General features: G+C 39.1%; 1 protein-coding gene across 1 annotated transcript in view; it reads left to right on the top strand.

Moving 5' to 3' along the window:
• Positions 1-1341: 1341 nt before the first annotated feature.
• The window catches only part of ACTR3 (actin related protein 3), a 36734-nt gene continuing 13286 nt past the window's right edge, over positions 1342-24789 (top strand). The window contains exons 1-5 of the mRNA XM_081313051.1: positions 1342-1568; positions 15705-15760; positions 20768-20892; positions 21293-21403; positions 24374-24469. Of these exons, the coding sequence (XP_081169177.1) occupies positions 1525-1568; positions 15705-15760; positions 20768-20892; positions 21293-21403; positions 24374-24469 (432 nt within the window). The 5' untranslated portion in view covers positions 1342-1524. The remainder of the gene's footprint in view (positions 1569-15704; positions 15761-20767; positions 20893-21292; positions 21404-24373; positions 24470-24789) is intronic.

The raw sequence follows: 24789 nt of genomic DNA, 5'->3' as shown, positions 1-24789 counted from the left end.
TAAATCATTGGTCAATGAATCCTTGACATACATTTATGGAAGCACAAGTCGGATGTGTGGTCTGTGGCACTGTTCTTGGATGATCTCTTCTACCTCTTAATCTCAAATACATGCTCAAGATTCATCTATAAACAAGATTATAAAAATGAAATTGAGTATGCTGGTCCCTGGCTTTGAAATATACCTTAGACTTAGAGGAATTGCATTTAGTATCTACTTTCTCTGCTTTTAGAAAAGCAGTCAAGACATTTCTTTTGTCATGCTTTCAATGCTGAATAAAGTATTCTGACAGATTTTTTACTTCTTTATATTTACTTTATTATTTTTTTGTATTTCATTTATTTCATCTTTACAGTTGGCAAGCTTCAGTACAGGATTCAGGCTAGCAGAAAGATGGGGTATAAATCAAGTAGGTAAATAATAGCTTGTTTAGGAAAAAGTAAAGGCTGAAAGAATTGTTCAATATGCTAATCTAAAGAAATGTAATTTTGAGGTACTTGTATGTTTGGTGTTGTTATATGACATTAATAACTAAATAGTACCTAGCTTATAGTCTGTACTCAAAAAACCCCACTGAGAGTCAGATCTTGTTAATCTTTGGATGAAAGACCACGAGGAAATCTGATGTTTGTTTATATTGGAACGTAAGAAAAAATCCCATAAGATTTAATAATTTTCTTATAAGAAATTTTATGAGACACTCCCATTAATTTTATATATACTTGGTTGCATATGACGCCGGCGCCTCCGCCTTCCCCACCCTTTCACGTGTATCCTGGGCCTTTCAGGGTGAGATGCTTTTAGAGATACGGATACCCGGCCAAGTCGAAAAAGCATCCGACAAAGGGCTTCCTTTCGCTCTGAAAGAGGCGTGCAAATTCTGCCCAGAATGCAAGCATTAAGCCTACCGCAGCTCTGCAAAACGCCTGCCTTTTATAACCGGGAATCCGAAGGCAGCCAGCCAGTTAGGAAAGTGGTCAAAGAAACGAGGATTCCGTCACGTGCTGAATGCCGTAAAATGAAACCATGGCTTCCCAAGATGCCACCTCTGTCACTGGAGAAAACGAGGAGGGCGACTCAAGGCGGCGAGTACCCCGATCCTTCCTCCCAACCCCAACAAAGTGAAAGAAGGAAGAAACGCGAGAGCCGCGCCCGCCCGCGTCTCTCTTGCGCCCCCGAACAGTGCGCTTCTCCGAAGGCCTCGGTTTGACGCGCCCGCCCGCTCTCCCTCTTTCCGCGGCGCCCCTCCCTTGCTCGCGTTCAGGGAGGGAGGGAGGGAGGGAGAGAGCGAGCGAGCGAGGGACGGAAGAGGCGGCCATCTTGGGCTCCCTCGCCGGGGCTGTGCGTGTGCGAGCGTGGGGGGGGGAGGGAGGCAGGCTAAGGCTGGGGCAAGGGAGTGACTCGCTCCTTTGCGGAAGTGGTGCCTTCACTCCCCCAGAGTGGAAGGAGGAAAGAGAGAGAGAGAGAGGGAGGCCCGCGGGGTCGTCGGCACCTTTCCTCAGCGGCGTCTCAAATCCGTGGAGGATGGCAGGGCGGCTCCCGGCCTGCGTGGTGGACTGTGGCACCGGGTGAGCCGAGAGAGAGAGAGAGCGAGAGAGAGCGAGAGCGCGAGAGAGACGAGAGGGATGAATGGGCGACGGGGCGCGCGGCGGCGGCTGACAGTTGGAGAGGGCGGGGAAGGGAAGCGGCCGGGCTGCCGTTGCCTTTCATTGGGGCGCGTGGACGGGGATTCGCCCCTGGAGCTAGAAAGGGGCTCCTCTCGTGTCTCTTCTGCCCCAGTGCAGGGCATGGCAGGGCTTCCTGCCCCTCACCTAGCCACCCCCCCTTTATTGGCAGGTGTGTGTGTGGGGGGAAAGATTATTCCCAACTCCCAGGCCGGCTGGCTGGCTTCCCAGCAGCCGCTCTCCCGGCAGCTCTTTCTCTGCCTTTCGGCGTCGGCCGTCAAAAGCGAGCGTTTTGTGGGCAGAAGGGCGAGTCACGCCCTAAAACTGCCCGGGTTCAAACCGTCTCCTCCCCGTTTTCAATACCGCGGGAGGCTTCGGCCTTTGCAGAAGGAAAAGGCTTTTCATTGTCTCCTCCTGTTAAAAGTGTCGGAGGTTTGCCGGCGGTCTTATTCATTGTGTGCTTGCGGAGATGACAGAGCACCTTCCGCGGCTGGGAAGGAGACCCTTGGCCCGCTGACTCTTAGCGTTCCCGATATCCTTGGGCTTGGGGGGGGGGGTTTGTTTGTTTTTTTCGACCTGGGGGAAGAGGGTTGCAGGAGATTGGATTTGGATTTTTGTTCTTGCATTGGTCCAGGCATTTTCCTGCATTGCTAGTAGGATGCAATTTTGGAAAAGAACCTCTGCAGCCATCATTTCATTTACGAAAATAGCCATCTCGGGGTGGGGGTGGGGGTGAAAAATTAGCACCAGCCTTTCTCGGGTCAAACTGGCCTGTGTATAATTTTCAACTGAGTTCAGTTTACTGGGACGAGGGAGCCTTCAGATTGGTGGCTTCCTTTTGCAGTGCCATGATTTGTCCATATGTGCCATTTATTCAGCATTACTTCTTTCTGTGTGGGTGGAAAAAAAAATCTGCCCTCTAATGAGCAAGCGCAGAGGAACTTCCTTAGTTTTGTCAAAGGCGCTTCCTCCTTTCAGGCTTTTATACCTTATAAGGCAGTTTTCAGTGTCAAACCTAAACCAAATCCCTTTGAGAAACCACTTTTCTTATTCTGTAATTACTAATTAATGTGGAGAAAAGGCGCTCAACGTTGCTATTTTGTAATATGTTCCTTATAGAAAAGAACTTTAGTGACATTTCTTTCAATGAAGAGCAGGCATGGAGCATAGCACTGGAGGTATATCTAGGAAGCAAGGAATTCCTGGTACATTTATTTATTTTTATTTATTTTAATTCCATTTATATCCCGCCCTTTTCCGAAGACTCAGGGCGGCTTACAAGCTTAGCAGTAGCTAAGTAGGTACTTTATGTCCTACATTACAGTTTCTTAAGGAACTGGGTTGAGGTGACTTCATTTTGTGCTTTCACTTTACTTCATGCTAATGAAAGGTGGGTTTCACAGAAATTTGTGCATGCAAGTTGGTCTTTGCAGCAGTAGCTCAATATAATTGCAAGTAAAATGCTTCTAAGTAATCATTCATCAGCCTTAGTTTTCTGCTTAAAAATGGTTAATTACATTTAAAAATTATTTTGAGAAATGTGCCATCAAACGACATTCTGTAGAAATTGTGGCCTTACCTTTCCATTTGAAAAACAAACCAAAACCTAAACACATCTACATAAGAAATATGATTGTGATAGTTCACTTAAATGGAGCACAGAATATACAGTTGGGTGTAAAACTGCAGTAAATTATAACTTATACTGGTTGCTTTTCTGCTGCCTTTAGTAATTTATAAGCTATGTGTACATATGTAGAAATTACAGTACTGTACAGTGTTTAGTGCAATACACTAAGAACATGTACTTTTTTCATACGAAGCTTTTTTTGTTCATCTGTGAGAGGCTAATTGTACTAAGGAATCTCTGGTGACATGTTTCATTAAATGTAAATTTGTGCATAAATGAAAATGATAGGAAATACTCAAGAGAGAAAAGGATTTAATTTTAGATTCTGCAAAGGGGGCTATCAGTGAATGCATAGTCATTGGTGTGCAGAGCACAACATCTTTTAATTAGTAACTATGATTACACAATTACTAAATTGAAATGTGTCAGTGGCCCTGAAAAATCTGGACTCTAGGATCACAAGCTGTAAAACATTAGATCTGAACATTAGAGAATTAGAATTCCAATATGTTTTAAGGATATATGTCTTTTATAATCTGTTTTAGTATCACTATATAGAGACACCCTTACATATCTGTCTCAAAATATAAGAGAAGATTGGAATGTTAAAGGGTTAGACTTTAGCATTTAGCCTGTTATGCTAATATAATATGCAATATTAAAATGTTTTAAATTACTTTAGAAAATTTGCCATATATATTTATACCTTAGTAACTTTGGTATAACTATAAAGATTTGAATTAACTAGTGTCCACTGTTGGTTAAAATGTTTCATTATAGTATTGTACACTTCTTGCAAATGTGTTATTACATTAATGATTGCAGTTAAAAGTGCAAAGGAGAAATACAGGTAGTTCTCAACTTATGACCACAATTGATCCCAAAATTTATATTGCTAAGTGAGAAATTCATTAAGTGAGTTTTGCCCCATTTTACAACTTTTCTCACCATATTTGTTAAGTGAATCACTGCAGTTCTTAAATTAGTAACATGGTTGTTAGGTGAATCTGTTTTCCCCATTGACTTTCCGTGTCAGAAGGTCGCAAAAGGGGATCACATGACTCCGGGACACTGCAACCATCATAAATATGAATCAATTGTCAAGCATCTGAATGTAAATCACATGACCATAGGAATGCTGCAATGGTCATATGTGTGAAAAATGGTCATAAGTCACTTTTTCAGTGCTGTTATAACTTTGAACGGTCACTAAATGAACTGTTGTAAGTCTAGGTCTATCTATAGTGGCTTCCAGGGCACTTATATTTTGCGGCATTCACTTTATGTCCAAGAGGTGTATTGGGGAACAGCAAAACTAAAATATTTCCTATTGCATCAGGAACATATTGAAGTTCCTGAATTGAGTGCATGTGAAGCTTTTTCTAGAATAGAAGTATTAAAATATGACACAGTGTCTATTGAAGTAAAGTTAGTATGTGATTGGCTTGACATGTTGGTACAGCTTAATTCAAACATATTAAATCAGGTTTACTATATGAGTTTAAGTATGTACTAGATATTAATCTGGTCTGCTTTAATTTGGAAGCTTGCATTAATCAGGGGATCATTGACATAAAAGTCTGCCTCCAATTCTGGAATCCTGGGGTTGCAGAATGCTGTTTGTTATTGTTGAAGATTTGTGAATGATTTCAGTATGTACCAAAAATGTGCTTATTGAATTACTTTAGAGAAAACTAATATTTCTGAATTTACCATATTTTTTAAATGTGTAACCTTTTGCATCAGGATATCAGGATGTTTAAGTGAATGTTTATTATGGGTTGTTGATTAATATTTTGAATTACTTTTGAGATGAAACATCCTATGTGATACATTACTAAATGTGGTTAAGATTGTAGTTGCATTAAATGAGAAAATATGTTACATGTGCATTTATCAATACATTTTATAAAAATTGTGCGCTTGGGTCCATATGCACAATTTCCACTAATTTTAGTGCCTTTTAATTATGTATGACCAAGCTCAGAATTGTTATCCATGATAAAAATAATTGCTGCACCAGAAATGGAATCTGTAAAAACATGAATCAAAAGTCTTATAAGTTTGTATCTTTAGGCCAAGGTGCACAAGTGATGTTGCAATGTATGCTAAAGACCTTACTCCAGAAGTAGAAAGGGCAGGACCTCAGTGTTGTAAATGGTACTTCAGGGTTTTCAGTGAATAAAATAGTGCATAAAGCTTCTTTATAAATTCATCATTAAGGGCACACTTTTTGCATTCCTGCTTTAGGCCTCAGAACTTTTTTAATGGCCCATATAAATATAAAGCTACACACGTATTCCCAATAGATAATATGAAGTGGTTAAAATAAGACTGAAAGAAAACATATTGAGTGGTTATTATTTGGGCTTTCTAATAAAACTAATTTCTTCCCAGCAGTCTCTACACATAATCAAAATCTGCCTCTGGTTTAGGACTCTGGACTTTGTGTGGATGATTTTAGGGGTATTGTACACAGAAAGGAAGGAGGACAGAAGACACGAAAGTTCATTGTGTGTCTGGAAATCTGTTCATATAATATCTTATGTAGAGTAGTGTGCCGATTGCTAGTCAGAAATAGTTTTCCCAATGTTGCTTACTAAGAACTAGTCTCAGTTGTTATGCCTGAACCGTTATAACTTTAAAAATTATTGCAAAAAAAGTGCTTTATTTTAGGAAGACACTCAGAACTTGATAACATGAACTGCATAGGTCTCCTGCTAAATTGCATTTACTGAACATTACAGAATGAATAATCTCATGTTGAAAATAGGAAATGTACCCCACTGAGACTGTGAACTAGTCACTCCTCACCCAGCCTACCTCAGGGCATGGATATAGGGAAAAATGGAAGAGCATGTGTTTCTATGGTGCATTGAGTGTTTGGAAGAAGTTGGGGTATAAACGTAACAAACTTATATCCTCTCTTTTATGCAGTACAATAAATTCTTTGTTTAGCAGCCCCCCTCCCGTTTAGTGGGTGTTAAGTGGATGTAATGCATTATATTTATGTACAGGGATTCCCGCAAAATATCAGCAAAGTTTATTGCTTCAAAGTTGTCTTGAGTTGAAGAAGGCACTTAAACATATATTAATTTTGAATTATTAAAGCTGCTATATTTTCAGGGTTGCTGGGAACAAACCAGTGTTTCTATGCATCCATGCACTTGGAATCAACTAGGAGTACCTTTTGAAGCAGCTAAAGCCGTTTAAACAATTTATTTGTCCATATTACTTATCAACAAATAATACTTGCCAATATTCCCCAACATTGATTTGTTGCATAGAATTCCTTAATTGTTCTAAAAACTGACAATTAGAATACATAGTGCAGTATATAGAGTCAAGTAAAACTTATTACAGGGTGAATAACCATAATAAAAAGTGTTAAGTAAATGAAGCATTCTGCAAGGCTCATTTCTGAGCTTACATCACTTTTTCAGCAGTAAAATAATCCATGTGATTTCAGATCTGGTACAATGATACTGGGGCTCCACTTGGTAGACTTCTGTATGTGTATCCCCACTGCTTTATGTGATGAACCTTTTCTTATTTGCTAGCTGGGGATGTGAAAGTTGTAATCCAGCAGCAAGTTAGGAAGATGTTAAAATGCGTCAGGATGGACAAATATTCAGATGAAACCCACACCTATGGAAGTGAATAAGTCTGTTACTTCATGTCACTTGAATTATTGTTGCTTTACAATTCTCTCATTATAGTACTGACATATTTCAGTTTGTGATAGATTGATATGTGGAAGGAGTTTAGCATGCACATTATCTACTGTCTTTCTCAGTTACTAATTCCAATGAAAATATATTTTGGAGGCTTCTAAAAAATTATAACAACCCCCCCCCCAAAAAAAAATCTCTCCTGCTTCAGTGTCAGCCTGAGTCTACATTCAAAGCAATTGAGCTGACTGATTTGAAAGGCCCTATGCTAGGACTACCAGATCTGGACTCTAAAAATCCAGGAAATCAACCAAATGCCACCGCAGATGTGGCAATGCTACCATTTGCTAATAACAATGATCAGTGACACCCATTGATAATTTATTGCTTTAGTTTTTGGTCTTGAGTGTTTATTGGCCCCCCACAAACATACATACATACATACACTGGACCATAAGCTTATGTGTAAATGTTATTTGACAAGACTAATATTTGTTGCAACGGTAATTATTGAACTGAGTAAGCCAGTCTGTGGTTTGTCTGCATATTGTCGCCTCTATTCCTTCTTCCTCTTTGTAAATTAACAAAGGGTTATTTGTCTGCAACCTTGAAGTATCAGTTTCTTCCTCCAACTTCACAAATTTCACAAATGGCAGTTACAGAGTTGAAGTTCCTTATTTTAAATCATTAGTTTAAGTACTTAATTAACTAAGAAGAAACCTGCAGACCAGTACACACCATCACATTTTGCTGAATGTTCTAAAGGAAAACCTACTTTTTAATAAATGAAGTAGATTTTTCTTGTATTGTTTATATGAATCTTGCATTTACCTAATTTTTCAACTGGTTGAGTTGTATCACCTTGTCCTATATATAAATAACTTCAGAGCAGGTATCTGTTACTGTTTAGTAATACTTAAACATTTGAATGTTATTGCTTCAGTAATGTTCTTAGCTGTAATTTGTCTTATTTTTTATTAACTAGCTATGTTGGAGAATGTTAATGTATTTATTATGTTACATACCACAGTATCTTATAAATCCAGTTTATGATACTAAACCATTAATAGTATGAGTAAAAATTATAGTTAAAAAGTAAAAGTTAATCGGTATTATCACTGGTGCCAACCCAAGAATCAATTTAACTTTTAAAAGCCCAGTGGAGATTGTCTTAAAAAACTTTAAAAAGGGTGGGCACTAACTGGACCTCTGTGGAAGTGAGGCAATTTCCTAAGGTGTGGTCCACCACAGAGAAAAACCTTTTCCAGGCCTCTGCAGTTAGCACCTCTAGCATCTGGGAAATGCCCAATATTCCCTGTTGGGATGAGCTTTCTAGATCCATGCTTCTGCTGGCTAACTAAAGCTGCTTGGTAGTGATGGGAAGTCAAGGGAATGCGTTCTAACAGCAATGAATCCCTCCTTGGGTGAGGAGGTTGTTCTTCCACCTTTTGAAGAGGTACTGGTTTGCCCTCTCCTCAAGAAATCATAACTGGACCTTACCATACTGGGCAGTTTTTAGTGCTGTGTATCCTCCTTCTGGAGAAGATAATTCAGAAGTTAGTTACAGAGCAACTTCAGGGGACCCAGGATAAAATGGATTATTTGGACCATTTCAGTCAGGATTCAGGCCTGAGTATGGGACAGAAATGGCCTTAGTTCATTTTCAGTGACCTCTTGCAAGGACAGGATGGGGACCTGCATCCATCCTTACACTGCTTGACCTTTTGATGGCCCGTAGTGGCATAGTGTTGTATTGGTTCACTTCCTCCAGAGTCAATTCCAGTTGGTGGTGATTAGGGAAGGGAGGCCTCACCCTTGGCCCTAGTATGTGGGGTACTGTTTTTGCTGTCTAGCTGGTACAAAATATAGTGATATGTACAGCTAGAATGACACATTACACCTCCACTCTGAGCTGCATTAGTTGCTAATTTGTTTCCAGGTTCAATTAAAGGTGCTGTTTTTGATTTTTAAAGTCTTTTATTATTGGGATTGGATTATTTGAGGGACTGTCTTTTCCCAGTTACTTCGGTTCATTCCATCCTTACCTTAAAAAATTCCTTAAATATATTTCATTCAGTGTATCCTTTTTATTTGAAAAAAATCTAAATCTATGTATTGCTGAGTATCATTTCTCCTGTTCTACTTGTCCATTATTTTGCTGCACAATATAACTTGATAGCCATCTTATTCTGAATGAGAAATTACTGTTTAAAATGAACTTTAAATTTTCAAACAATAAAGTAGCAAAAGAGCAAACAAGTAGGCTTGGTATTAGGTGTCCTCAGTGTCTGCCAATAACTGTTTATTTTCATGATTCATTCTTCTACATTTTTGCTAGAGTAGCTATGAATATTTTTAGATATGCTGAACTGTGCAAAGTATAGGCTTTACTGGAAATATATATAACATTTTTCTTCTAATTCTTAAAATACTTTGCAGAGGATAATTTCCTTCACGAGATACTAAATTCTATATACTGAATATTATTCTGTTTTGGTTTTCCAAATTTATCCTTTCTGGGTGTTGGAGTACTGCTTGACTTATGTTCTTTTATTGGAACTTCTTTTGCACTAACAGTCTGATCTTGAGTGTCTTTCTTTAAAGTAACTCCTGATTAGTTCAGTAGTGGTATTGTATCATCCAGATGAGCAAGTGTAGAACTAAATACTAAATGTTCAGTTTCTTAGGGTATTTCAAAGCTTACTAGCACAGGTAGTCCTTGATTAACAATTGTCCTATTTAGCAACTGTTCAGTTATGATGGCGCTGAAAAGTAATATTATGACCAGTCCTCAAACTTATGACTATTGCAGCATCCCTGCAGTCATGTGATTGCGATTCAGAGGCTTTTCAACCAGTGTGTGTTTATGACTGTTGAAGCATCTGGAAGTCATGATTGCAATTTGGAAGTGTCACAGCTGGCTTCTGACAAGCAAAGTCAATAAAGAACCTGGCATGAAATTGCAAGTCGCAGCTATGGGATGTCTCACTTAACTGTGGGTGGTTTTTTTAACAGCCATAATGGGGCTGATGTTAAGTCTGGCATGATCGAGTGATATTTCATTTAATGACAGTGTCACTTAGCAATGGAGCTGCTGTTCCCAATTGTGGCTGTTAAGTGAGGACCACCTGTACTTCCTAGCATAAGGTTTCTCATCTTCATCTTTACAGGTAGCCTTCATGTGATCAAAATTTGGGTGCTTGGCCGCTTGCCCACATTTATGACCTCAGAGTGCAGTTCAACTTCCCCACCCACCTGTCCTCTCCCCCATCTCTTCCCTTTGGGCAGCCCTGCATTTTACCACCTCTGCCTTCCCTTGCACTGTCTTTTTCCTCCCACTGCTGATGAGGTGCACCTAGCTAAGGCAGCTGCTCGCCTCTAGTGATCTCTATGCCAGACAGATTGGGAGGGGCCTTCCTTCCTTCCTTCCTTCCTTCCTTCCTTCCTTCCTTCCTTCCTTCCTTCCTTCCTTCCTTCCTTCCTTCCTTCCTTAAATTCTAAGTGGCTTCAGATCAACAGTACAACATCAATAATAAAACAAATATACATAGACAGACAGACAGACAGACATATCCATACACACAGAAACACAAACAAACAAAAACCTGACACCAAAGTGACGATTTCCTATGTGGTCTTCTTTAAATTCTCTCATCCACCTCACCGTATCCCATACCTGGGGGAGAAAGCCAGGTCTTTTCAGAAGTCTAGAAGTGTAGAACCCTGCCAAACTTCAAGAGTTATGCAAATAAGCCTTGGGACTATGTCTATTCACCAGTTTTATTTTCTAACATCTTTGGGGAATTCAGAGATGTTCTCTTAAATAGAGATGAAACCAAAACCTAGTTATTTGGTTTCTAGGATGTCAGCTTCTCAATCAGTATTTTAAAATAAGCTTTAAAATAAAAAAAAAAATATAAGCAGGGATCCTGACAAGCACTAAGAGTGTCCATAGTTACCATAGAAACATATTGCCTGTTTTTTTAATATATAGTTCACATCAGCTTTTTAGGTAGGGATGTAATAGTATTGTACTTTCATAGCATCATTACTTGAATGACTAAATGCTACATGACATACAAATAATAACCTTAACCCACTTTTATGATTGATCTTTAAAAATGTCAGGTACAGGAAAAAGAGGAGGAGGCAAATTATTCAGATCCAACATACATACACTTCATTGAATGCCAGATGGTGAGAGCAAATTGGATTCTGAAAAATAACAAGTAAAAAAGGCATTTCAAAAATCTCCATGAAAATCTCCTGCTTTTAATTAGGGAGTATGGCACATATGAGAACCAAGAGCAATCAATGGTGCAGCTATTGCAATGGGAAAAGATGTGATATTTACAGAGAAAGGTGAAAGTTGATGCAGAGAACAAAGACAGGACAAATGAACTGTTGAATACATTATATGGATGGGCAACAAAGTTGGAATGAGAGATAGATTTGCTAGGTTGAACAGTAGTAAATGTGACAGAATCCATATAGTGGCTAGTATAGTAAGGTACATTGCTTATGGATTCATGTTGAGAATTTTTGGCTTTATAACATATAATGTTAAATCTCAAGCGGTTCTGGACACAATTATTTAAATTTTCAGCCTCAAAGCAAAATATGGTATTTGTTTAAGACATTTTTATCCTACCTTTTCTTTGGGAATTCAAGGCACAAAGATAGGTTCTCTCATTTTATCACTACATCAAGTACCCTGTGAGGAAAGTTGTTTTAAGCAACTGACCCATATTCATTTCACAAACTCCATTGTTGAATGGGAAGTTTCACTCAAATGGCATTTAATAACGACAGAAAATGATGAAGCTATATCTGAAATACTTAATTTCAATAATGTAGTAATGATTCCTCTATTTCAGACATGTCAAACACAAGGCCCGGGGGCCAGATCCGGCCCGTGAAGTGGTTTCATGTGGCCCGCGAAGCCATCCTGAAAACTGAGGGAACGGCCCCCGCTGCCTTGGCCCTGGCCCAGAGACCCTCCTTCTGCCAGAGACCCTCAGATCTGTCCCACTCCTGCCCAGGCCCCCATAGACACCCTTGATGCGAACGATGTAGAGCTGGCCACGCCCACCCAGCAGGCCACACACACTTTAGCCACGCCCACCCAGTAGGCCACGCCCACCCAGGTCACACCCACCCGGCCCCCTGAGGGCAACCGCAATGCTGATGCGGCCCTCAATGAAATTGAGTTTGACACCCCTGCTCTATTTCTTAGGGGGTAAGATATTTTTCTTTTTTCTTTTCCTTAACAGCTGATAAAGTGAGGGTAGAAATATAAAATCAGGCAGGTCTTGAGACACATTTATTTATTTATTTGCAGGACTTACAGGTAGTTCTCAACTTATGAACACAATTGGGACCGTAATTTCTGTCACTATGAGATGTGGTAGTTGAGCAAGTTACACATAATTTTGCGACCTTTTTGCTCTGCTTAAGTGAATCATACAATTTTTAAGTGAATTTGGCTTCCCCCATTGACTTCATTAGTTGGAAGCCCCTGGGAAGGTCAGAAATGGTGATTGTGTGATTCCCCCCCCAGGTGCTGCAATAAAAAAATGGTGATCATGTGACCCCAGGGACACTCCCAACAGTTCTAATGCATGATCGATTATTTATAAGTCAGGTTTTTTTTAGCACTGTTGTAATTCCAAATGATCCCTTAAAAAAACTACCTGTATGTGGTTGCCTATTTCACATGATGACTCACAACAATCCATAAGGGAGTAGTTTTAATTACAATTAGTCTTCAACTTAACAATTTCATTTAGTGACCATTCAAAGTTACAGCAGCACTGAAAAAAGTGACTTATGACTGTTTTTTACACTTTATTTTTTATTTTTTTTAATTCCATTTATATCCCGCCCTTCTCCGAAGACTCAGGGCGGCTTACAAGCTTAGCAGTAGCCTTCATTCTATGTATATGCCTGCTTATTAGAGCTTTCACACACACACCCCCAAGCGGCATTATTACAAAGTCAGCTTAATTGCCCCCAACAATCTGGGTCCTCATTTTACCTACCTCGGAAGGATGGAAGGCTGAGTAACACGACTGTTATAGCCTCCCCATGATCAATATTCAGATACTTGGCAACTGATTCATATTTATGACAGCTGTAGTGTCCCAGGGTCATGTGATCAACTTTTGCAACCTCCTGACAAGCAAAATCAATGGGAAATCCATATTCACTTAACAACCATGTTACTAACTTAACAAATGCAATGATTCACTTAACAGCTGTGGCAAGAAAAGTTGTAAAATGTGGCAAACTCACTTGACAAATGTTTCACTTAGCAACGTAATTTTTGGGCTCAATTGTGGTCATAACTTCAGGACTACCTGTACAGTAGTGGCCAAAATTGTGGAAACCTTTTGAGAAAAGTGTATTTTTGAGGGTTTTTTTTGGAGTACTATCATAAGATTATAAATCAATGGAAAGATAATTTAATCAAGGCAATGCAACATCTGTACTGTATTCTATGAAAAGTTATAGCCAAATAACCAGAATAAGGAAGCACAACTTGCTTAGGTTGATATCAGGTAGCTTTCCTTCATCTGATTGTAGCCAATGAGCATGAGTGTTTAGAGAGCCAATCAGGTGTCATCTTGTTTTGGCAATGAGCCAATCAGATCACAGTAGGATTCAGTTATTGATGTCATGTATAGAAGCTGAGAAGACATTTGTCAGTGTGTTACGTGATTTTTATCAAGTTGGTTGAGTTTTCTTTTTCTTTCATTTAGTGAGCTTGTAAAATTAAAGTAATGGTGCAGAGTTGACTGGTTGCCCAGAAAGCGATGTAAAATAGTATTATTAAGCGAGCAAGGCTACAGTTATAAAGAAATTAGAAGAAAAATTGGTGAAAACCTAACCAAAGGTGGCATTTCTTGTGTACACAAAAGGCTTCCACAATTTTGGCCACTATTGTACATGGCTGATCCAACGAGTGTTCTAAATGGAAAGGCTTCTTTTTTTAACTTGAATGTTCAATTGCTGTGAAGCTTTAAACATTGCTGGGTGGGTGTGCCTTATTACTTCTGAATCAAGGAGTTCTTTAACAGCTGCAGCCAGTGTCAGTGCCATAAGGCAGCTTAGCAACCATAGCTATCCTGTTCCCTAATTCTAATCATTAATGATTATATATAGTCAGAACTGTGGGAATATATAAATGTTCCCTTATTGGCACAGATATAGCTCACTTTTTTAATAATGTGTCTTAGAGGATGGATAAACCCATAGTAACTCTAGTAGTGAAGACAGAACTGGATATATCCTCTAGAACAGACATGTCAAACACAAGGCCCGGGGGCCAGATCCAGCCCGTGAAGTGGCTTCATGTGGCCCGCGAAGCCATCCTGGAAACAGTGAGGGAACGTCCCCCATTGCCTTGGCCCAGAGACCCTCCTTCTGCCAGAGACCCTCAGATCTGTCCCACTCCTGCCCAGGCCCCCATAGGCACCCTTGATGCGAATGATGTAGAGCTGGCCATGCCCACCCAGTAGGCCATATGCACTCTAGCCATGCCCACTCAATAGGCTACGCCCACCCTGGCCATACCCACCTGGCCCCTTGAGGGCAACCGCAATGCTGATGCGGCCCTCAATGAAATTGAGTTTGACACCCCTGCTCTAGAAAATCATTTAGCAATTAAAATAATCAATTATTGATTGACAGTCTTACTTTTGGACCCAGAGAGATGGATTATCCATTATTGCTCTGTTTCAGAGAGCACTTAATATGTTTCCTTGGACCTGGGCTGCCCAATTTTCAAATATCATTTCACAGTATGGATTCTCTGACCAATTCCCAGTACTATAAGATCTCAAGTGCAAGAAAAGTTTCAAAGAAAGGGTCTTCAATGTTGCTGCCCAAGATATCACATCTGTCACAAATTAGCCTCCCAGATAGAAAAGTATTAACAACTTTTTAGACCAGCCTTCACTAGAGCACATTTTAACAATTAGACTCTATGATAAGATATGGAAGGTTCCATAGAGTTCTGATTAAAGAAAGACTGCATAAATCAGGCATGTCAATCTTGTGACGTCATGTGACGTCACATGACATTTTGGGACTTTTTCCCCATTGCCGGCAATGGGGTGGGCGCAGTTTCGGCATGACACATCTGACCCGCGGGCTGGCAGTTTGACATGCCTGGCGTAAGTGCTGCACTAGCTGTTAAGACATATCTTGCTTGAATGCAAATTGTATTCACTCAAGAAAACTGAAAAATTATTACAGGAAACAAACCTGCATATCCCTAGCAAGACAACATTTTTTATAGCAAAGACTGGAAGAGAATAGACTAGAAGAGATTGGGATTCATTGGAAGGTTGACAGTTTATTATGAATATGCCCTACTATTTTCTCTGTATTGTTTTTATAGTTTTTTATGGTCAGATAACTAATCAGTACAATGTATTGTATTAGTTCTGTATTTGTGTTCAATATATCTTAGGATTGTCACTTGGAACAAAAATATTACCTTGTGCTGCCTGACTTCACAATTCTTATGGGCCTTGTTCTGACAGATGTATAGATGGCATCAGCACTACCTTTTCAGTACAGTCCTGAAAGATTTAGGCTAATGACTCTTAGTGAGGAGACTGTGTCTGATTAATATTTTTATACAACAGTATTTGTTCATGTCACTGATTTGTAAATACTGCAGTTTTGCTGATCATTTTTAAAGAAGCTTGTGTATGTTGCTTTATCTTACAGGTATACCAAACTGGGATATGCTGGCAATACAGAGCCACAGTTCATCATTCCTTCATGTAAGTGTTTTGGGGTACACTGTTGTGGTTTCTAAGGATGTAACTACTTCATTACCTAATTTAGCTCACAGTTTGAAGAATATTCATACTTTTGAAATCCCATTTAAATGAGGTCCTGTTTATGATAGATTTATTTTTGAAACCACTTTAAATGTGTTTTCAGATTACCAGGTACTGTACACTTAGAAATTACAGTAATTATGAATTTATAAGGAGGTAGTCAATGAACCTTGCCAATGAACCTTTTGATCATTGCATTATTTGGCTAATGGAGAACCTTTAAAAATATGTAACAGCATTAGATCATTCAGGCCGTTTTTTGCTGTTTTATCAAACTATGTTTTTTAGCTAAAGTTACTCTGATTATTTTATTTTATTTATTTATTTTAATTCCATTTATATCCCGCCCTTTAGGTTATAGAACAAAATTAACTGTTGGAAATTTTTATCCTTTTTGGTAGTTTGGCACTGATTGAATGATTAGTGGAGTCTTACTGGAGCAGGACAATTCATTTCACTGACAAGTAGAAGCAGGTGCGATTAGAACAAAAGATGATTAAATGAGAAAGTTTTATCAATTGTCAAGAGAACTCCAATTTTTTTTCTTATACTGATCCAAAATTTTATCTCCCCCCTCCCTTTTTTGTTTGGTGCTTGGCTATTCTGGATTAGTAACAGCATTATTCTACCATGGAAACCAGCTGTTATTAAATTGCTGGTTTGATTTGCCTTGTATGACTCTCTTCCCTTATCTGCATAGCAGTTTATCTTTGGAAGCCTTTCCTGGTTCTTCCTTTCTAAATGCCAGGTGAAATTTGGATGTATTCTGAGGAGAACTGTTACAAAACATTAATAATAAATTTTCTGCTAATTTCCATTGCTTATTTCATTCTCTCATTCAGAATACAAGTACAGGTAGTCCTTGACTCACCACAGTTCATTTACTGACTGTTCAAATTTACAGTGGCACTAAAAAAAATTGACCATTTTCAGACTTAGGATTGTTGCAGCATTCCCATGGTCATGTGATTTACATTCAGATGCTTGACAATTGACTCACATTTATGACAATTGCAGTGACCCATAGTCATGTGGTCCCCTTTTGTGACCTGACAAGCAAAGTCAATGGGGGAAGCCAGATTCACTTAACATATTACTAATTAAACAATTACAGTGATTCACTTAACAAATGTGAGAAAAGTCGTAAAATGGGGCAAAACTCACTTAACAAATTTCTTACTTAACATAAATGGGCTCAATTGTGGTTGTAAGTTGAGGACTATCTGTACTTAATATCTTGTTCCTTCAGCATTCTCAGATTGTCAGTGAAATGATAACTTCTTTCCATGTTCCTGTTTTAAATGCCTCATGTGGAATTCCTCATTCAATGTTTCCTTAATTTTCCCTATAAATTTTCCCTATAAATACACTACTAATATATTACTATGAACTTAAAGAGATACTATTCTATGTAGTTTTTAATAACAGTTTAATTTAACCAAGACCTGATTATTAAACATGTCAAAATAAATTCTAAAAATACAGTGAAGAACTTATGTATAAGAGGAAGGGCTATGTCATGTCGTAGTTAGAAGAATAAATAGTATTCTCCTTGATAGTGAGTTGAAGTAATTAAATGCTGAAAGAAGTCAGAATGTGGCCATTGGTAAACAAGACAGAAGAAACAGTGCTGTAGTAAAAGATACTGGGGTTCAAAAGGTTAAGTTGAATGTAGACCATCCCAAAATAAATCAGAAAACAAAATAAAAGAAAAATAAAGTGAGAATTGAACAGGATCAGTGCTACTATAAACTGCAGGATATTTGAAAATGAGAACTGGGGTGTATAAGTAATGACTACCTGGTTGAACCCCTTAGTTCAGGGATGTCAAACTGCCGGCCCGTGGGCTGGTTTCATCATACTGAAGCCGCACCCACCCTATGGCTGGCAATGGAAAAGAGTCGTGACACGTCATGTGACGTGGCGAGTTTGATACCCATAACTTAGTTCTTACAGTATACTAGATTTACTTTACTTTATTTTATTTAAACATTTATGTAGTCACCCATATTACCTCAAACTCTGAAATGATGAAAAAGCATATTTGGCCTAAAAATGTCATTCTTGTTATGGGGTAAAGATTGCTTGCAATATTTTGTGGCAGATTCTACATTGTGATGCTTTAATTTGGATACTTGTAGTGGGCAGAGGGTTTTATTCCATGGCCCTTCTGTCTCCATGACTCATTGTAACATATCATTTTTCGTAAGTGTCTTAAATAATGCCTTGCATAAATGGCACAGCAAGTGGCAGGCTCAAATCCACTTTTACTCATTTTATTAAATCTAAACATGTTTGGACTAAGTTGATATTTGAAGGACAAGGACCCTTGAAATCCCATAACTGGGGTGTTGGGAAAAATACACTGGAAAAAGGCAGTAACAAATCACTGCCATATTGCCTGTGAGTCAGTATGAATATCTTTGTGCAATCATCAGATAAAGCTGGATTTGGGAGATATTTTACCTTTTACCTTACAAAAGGATATATATTGTACTGCAGAAACAACACATTCGTTAACAAGAAATTTAAAAGTGTCTAGAATATTCTTGTTATGGCCTGTTTGCTATTGTTATGTTTTCGATATTTTTCCTTAGTATATTTATTTATTTATTTTATTTATTTGTTTTTATAAACCTCCCTTCTCCCGAGGGACTCGGGGCGGTGTACAGAGTAAGGAAGGTATACAGATTGAACAATAAAAAACAATAGTAAAAACAAACTGGGACCCCAATTAAAGCTATCAGGCCAGGCCGGACTGCTGGAACAGGAAGGTTTTTAAGTCGCGCCGGAAGGTGCGGAGGTCAGGGGCCATCCGGATTTCGGTTGGTAAGCTGTTCCAGAGGGCTGGCGCACCCACTGAGAATGCCCTCCCCCTGGGGGCCACCAGCCGACATTCCTTGAGCGGTGGCACCCTGAGGAGGCCCTCTCTGTGGGAGCGCACAGGACGGTGGGGTGCTGACATTGGCAGAAGGTGCTCCCGTAGGTAGTCCGGACCCATGCCATGTAGGGCTTTGTATGTCATTGTTAGCACCTTGAACTTCACACGGAAGGCAGCCGGAAGCCAGTGCAGCGCACGGAGGAGAGGTGTGATATGGGCGTATCGGGAGGCTCCCAAGAGTGTCCGTGCCGCTGCACTTTGCACCAGTTGAAGCTTCCGAGTGGATCTCAAGGGCAGCCCCGTGTAGAGAGCGTTACAGTAGTCTAGGCGAGAGGTCACAAGGGCATGGGTGACTGTACGTAAGGCATCCAGGTCCAGATAAGGCCGTAGTTGGCGAACTAGTCGAACCCGGGAGAAGGCCCCCTTGGTCACAGCTCCTATGTGATCTTCCAGGGAGAGCTGCGAGTCTAGGAGGACACCCAGGTTGCGGGCCCTATCAACAGGGGGTAGTAACTTGTCCCCGATGTACTGAAAATGCTAATTTATTCACCACACTGAGCATTTATAGTTTGTAAAATCATCAGTAATATATGTAGTCTTTTGTTTAGTTTACTTATTTTAATAAACCACCTTTACATTTTTACTAATTATCTTTAAGAGGTTGGGGTAATGATTAAAAGTGCTTAAAATATCATATTTTTTTCAGAGCTTTTAAAAATTATTATGCAGCATAAATCCAAGGCAGTCATTTTATATTGCAGGAATAATTTCTGTCTTTAAACACCATGGTAACCTATTTTTTTAAAAAAAATCTATCCAGATATACGTAATTTTCAGTTCATAGTGTCAGATGCATTGCTTTTTTTAAGTGCTATTTTCTTTTTTAATATTTTAAGTAGCCAATTATCTTGCAGATTTAGCAGCCAGATTTTATATTTTATATATGATAGCTTGTCATTTCTGTAATCCAGAATCAGAAAGTATACAAATAGACAAGTGTTATTAGTAGTGCACTTCAGAAATCTGATATTTCAGCATTGGTGAAGGACCAAGAAGGAAGGGAGAAGAAGGAACACAGGGTTTATAATCTGCTTTAGGCAGTCTGTCCTTCCATTGATATTTCACTTATCAAGTGTTGTGATCATTTGATTATTTCTATTCTATTATTATTATTACTTCTATTATTTCTAGTCTATTCTCTTTCCATTGCAGAATATTATTTATTGTTTACATCTTTTCACAAAGAGTGTTAATGCTCTGGGTTAAAGATGAAAGTTTTGTCTGGTTATAGTGATCAATTGATTATATACTGTCAGGTTGTCGATCCTCAGTGATCTCTTTGGTAAAAATTACTCCAGTACTTTTTGATTTATAATTCTGCATTATTACGCATATTTAGAATGTAAAGTGAACATTTTGTTAAACAGAGCATGGATAATAAATATTTGCTATAAGAAAGAAAGTTAAGAAATAAGAAGAAACTTCCATGAAATAATATTCCAAGAATTTATTGTAAAATAACTGGTATTATATATGAGGCTGTGGTTCTAGTATAATGTCTTGTGCTTGGCATTAAAAATATGATAATTCCTACTTCGTTTATATAGCTGAAGCACACTGCATTTAAGCCCTTTTTATTGAATCAGAAATAGTGAAATTAAAATTAAAATTTGAATGTTTAATATAGAGAACCAAATTTGTATTTTGGCTTTATCCCTTAAAGTCCATTGCTACTGAGGTTTTTCTGTATTGTTGCGTCTGATACTTCTGTGCAGAATGCTCTTATCTCTCAACCCTGCTTGATTTCAGGCAAACATTTAACACTCTACCCATATCTATGAACTCTACACTTTTTTTGTGTACATGGACATTTGCATTAACAACCCTCCCCCTCCACATTCTAGTGATGCTTTAAGTAGAGGGTTTACTTGTATTTGAAATTTATTTTTTCTAGAAAACTGAATCAGTAATATCATTCAGAGTAATCTTTGTAAAAGAATAAATATTTTAGTGAAAATTTAGGGTGTAATTCTATCTGTAATTTGCCCATTTTTCTTATAATAAAGGTATTGCCATTAAGGAATCGGCCAAAGTTGTCGATCAGGCACAGAGAAGGGTTATGAAAGGAGTGGATGACTTAGACTTCTTTATTGGGGATGAAGCAATAGAAAAACCCACATATGCAACAAAGGTATTTAAAATAAAAAGTCGCATTTTCCCCTCTTTCTTAAGCGAAGAAAGAAAGACTTGTCTAACTTTCAGGGATAAGTAGCAATTTGAATTTAATTTTCCTTATACAAATTAATGTTTTATTTACTGTGTCATATCATTTATTATGAACAGCAGTATGTTAATATTTCAGGTTAAGATAAGGTTTTAAAATGCTTACCAGTATATTTTAAAACAAGTTATGATAATCAATTTAATTTAAAAAGAGCAATATCATATAAAAATGTAAACTGTTTACTAAACAGTGTATAAATAAGCTAGAGCATAGTTAAAGCCTTCTTCTATGTTTATTCATATCTATGTGATTCTACCATAAATTTTAATTTAGTATTTTTTAAAAACAATGTGCACATTTTGAACAGTGGCCCATTCGCCATGGCATAATTGAAGATTGGGACTTGATGGAGAGATTTATGGAACAAGTTATCTTTAAATATTTAAGGGCAGAACCTGAAGACCATTATTTTCTTTTGGTGAGTATAAAATCTGATTTGAAATATTGGCCACTTAGGATTCTGATTACTCAAAGTAGAACAAATCCTTCAATTTGTAAAAACAAGTGTAATATATAATTGATTAAAAGCTGAAAAGTGATATCTCTGATAATACAGTACACCACAAAAATATGATATATAATACAGAATTACATTGTAATAAAAATTAAATGCAGTACAGCAAAATAAAACAAGGTGGTTGTCTGGCTTACTGCTTAAGCCCTGCTGACGCAGTGGCTAGAATGCAATATTGCAGGCAAACTCTTCCCACAGCCTGGAGTTCAATCCTGATTGGGCTCAAGGTTGACTCAGCATTCCATCCTTCCGAAATTGGTAAAATGAGGACCCAGAATGTTGGGGGCAATATGCTGACATTTTAAACTGCCCAGAGAGTGTTGAAAAGCACTATGGGGTGATATATAAGTCTAAATGCTATTGCTATTGCTATAACACTGTATAAAACAGATACCAGGGGAATAATTCTTTGGGGAAAATAATTATCTGGGGAAACTGTTTCTGAAGGTATCTATTATTAAGACATTTATAATCACAAAAAGAGTTTAACAAACAAACCCAGTTCAGGGAGCTTCCCTTTGATGAATCTGTTGAAGCAGAAGTTTAGTAGGTAATTTGTCAAGGTTGGATTCCTTTTTTAATCAGAGAATTTGGATTCTTTCCATTTAGAAGGAAGTTGGACTCAGTAGCCCAATTGTTCCCTTCCATATCTATAATTATAGCAATTATTGTGACAATAAAGTATGCCTCAAATGCTTCTGCATTTTATAGCTTTAAAATCTTGAAATAATATTTGTAGTCTCTGAAGCCAGATGAGAGAAGGAAGTTAGAGCTTACCTATCTAATGGCTGTAAGGTTATTATAATAAAATACATAATTGCAGTATATGAAAGAATATGTAAAATTGCTGACCTCATTTAGCTCACTAAAGAATTCTTCAGGAGCAAACTCAAGGACTCGTAGGAGTGAAATTCGTACTTTGAATGCAATCACTCCCTGCTTTCACCCATATGTTCGCTAATTGAATATGTGGCTTGTTAAATGCACATGAGGTATCTCAGGGTGGGGAGCCTAGTGATGGAACAGACCACCTGCTTCAGACCACCCAAGGCCTCCCCCAAACCCCTGAGATATCTCATTCTCCCTCCCCTGGGGGTCCCCACAATTTCTCCCCCCCCCAATCTTGCTGCGCTGGGTCACTTACCTTGTGAAGATCTGTCTCCTTTCCAGCTTTTCTGTTTCTTTGCCTGCTCCCAGTGAGTGGGGAGAGCAGAATGAGCGCGCCCTGATCAGCTTCTCTGCCTGCCACAACTGGAGTGGTGGGTAGCCTTGGTGAGTCTCCCTCAAAGGCTTCCAGGCTCAGCACGGAAAAGCATTTGCATGCTGAAGGGAGGTTTGGGGCAGTGAAATCACTTTGCTTCAATCCTCCCATTGGTGTGCAAACACTTTTCACACAGAGACTGGAAGCTTTTGCATGACCTGATCTTGCGGGAAGTCAGGCACCCATTCTCTTCAAAAGCAGATGGGTGCTTGAAGTCACACGAGATCCTGGTCCCAGAAGCTTTCGGCCTCTGGCCTAAAAGTGTTTATGCGCCTATGGAGCACTGATTCAAAGAGCCCCACAGGGCTTGACAAGGCCTTTGCCACCAAGAACGGAGCCCCTGGAGGGAGCGCGTGTCGCTCCGGGCCTCCGTTCCTGGCAGCAAAGGCCTTGTCGAGGCCTCTGCTGGTGAAAATGGAGCCCCAGGTTGATGTGCGCGTTGCCCCTGGCCTCCATTTTCTCTGGCAGAGGCCTTCAGAAAAGTCCTCTGCCGCTGAGAACGGAACTCCGGATTGATGCACTCGTCACCCCCAGCCTCCATTTTTGCCAGCAGAGGACTTTCCTGAAGGCCTCTGCCGCTGAGAACATCGCCCCAGGATGACGAGCGTATCACCCCTGGCCTCTGTTTTTGCCAGCAGAGGCCTTTCCTGAGGGCCTCTGCTGGCAAAAATGGAGACCTGGGGCGACATCCATGTCAACCTGGGGCTCTCGGCGGCAGAGGATTTTTGCCAAGTTGGCAAAAGGCTTTACAAACAGAAGGAAGGCTTTGATGTTTCAGGCCTTCCCTCCATTTGCAAAGCCTTTTGCCGCAGATCTCATCCAGGCCTCCCTTTACAGAGAATAGAGGCCTAAAATATTGTGAGATCACGTGAGATCAGTAGTGTGTGATCTTGCGCTACTGATCTTGTGTGATCTTGCAGTACTTTAGGCCTCCATTCTCTGTGAATGCACTGAAGGCTCGAAGCAGCAAAACAGGCCAAGAAAGCAAAGGTAGATCTTCACAAGGTGAGTATCCACAGGCCTAGTCCCTACGGAGACCCTGTGAAGGGGAGGGGGAGGGAATAGCCAGGGTGAAAGTTGCAGGGCCTCTGCAATCCTTCAGAAGGGTGAATGACTGCCATGGTGTTGCAACATTCATAATTTTTTGACACTAGGGGATGCTTATCGCATAACTTGTCTTGCTATTAAATCTTTTCCTCACTCATTGACATTAACATAGTTTCCAAATTTCTTATATAGAGTTCATTAATAGAGTTAAGAGAGTTAACAGAATTAACAGAGTTGGCAGAGTTCCTCTGTTGTTTGGGAAGATAATGTCTGGGAATAATGGGACAACAATGTTCTGTATTTGCAGGCACTACTTCCTTTTTGTGGGGGGAAAAGTAAGCATATTTAGGAAGTTAAAAAAGGTCTCAACTCAATTCAAGCAAAATACAGTAGAGAGAGAACTTACAGTTCTTTTGGTAAGAAATCATTCATTCTGTGGTGTTGGATATATTAGATCCTGTAAAGCTATCAAAATGAGTAAAGTGAAGTTAATTGTTCAGCTAAAAATATAACATGACCTACAGATTAGATTGAGCTGGATAGTTGTTGTTTTTTTCCCTCCACAGACTGAACCTCCTCTAAATACCCCAGAAAACAGGGAATATACCGCTGAAATCATGTTTGAATCTTTCAATGTTCCCGGGCTTTACATTGCTGTTCAGGTGAGATGTAGAGTTCTGATTTTTATTAAGTTATACTCCTTAAGAAAGAAACTGTGTGGATTCTGCATCAGTTGCCCTTGAGTTAGCCTGTTCTGCATCAGCTGGATTTAGAGCTTTTCTTCTGGCATTTGACCTAAATGATGGTAATTTTATGGGCACTTCTTTCCTGCTATGTCCCAGCTGGCCCACTGAGATTTAGTCAAACAGTGAGTCCACCCCAGTTTGGAGTGAGAGGCCTTTTGCATGAAACACATGCATTTGGAAATGTTCCAAATATGTTCTAAATTTTTGTAAAGTCTATTTTTGTAAACGATTAAAAT

Source organism: Vipera berus (assembly GCF_964194415.1).
Source record: "Vipera berus genome assembly, chromosome: 1".
Taxonomy (NCBI): Eukaryota; Metazoa; Chordata; class Lepidosauria; order Squamata; family Viperidae; genus Vipera; species Vipera berus.
This window is presented reverse-complemented; position numbering and strand designations above follow the sequence as displayed.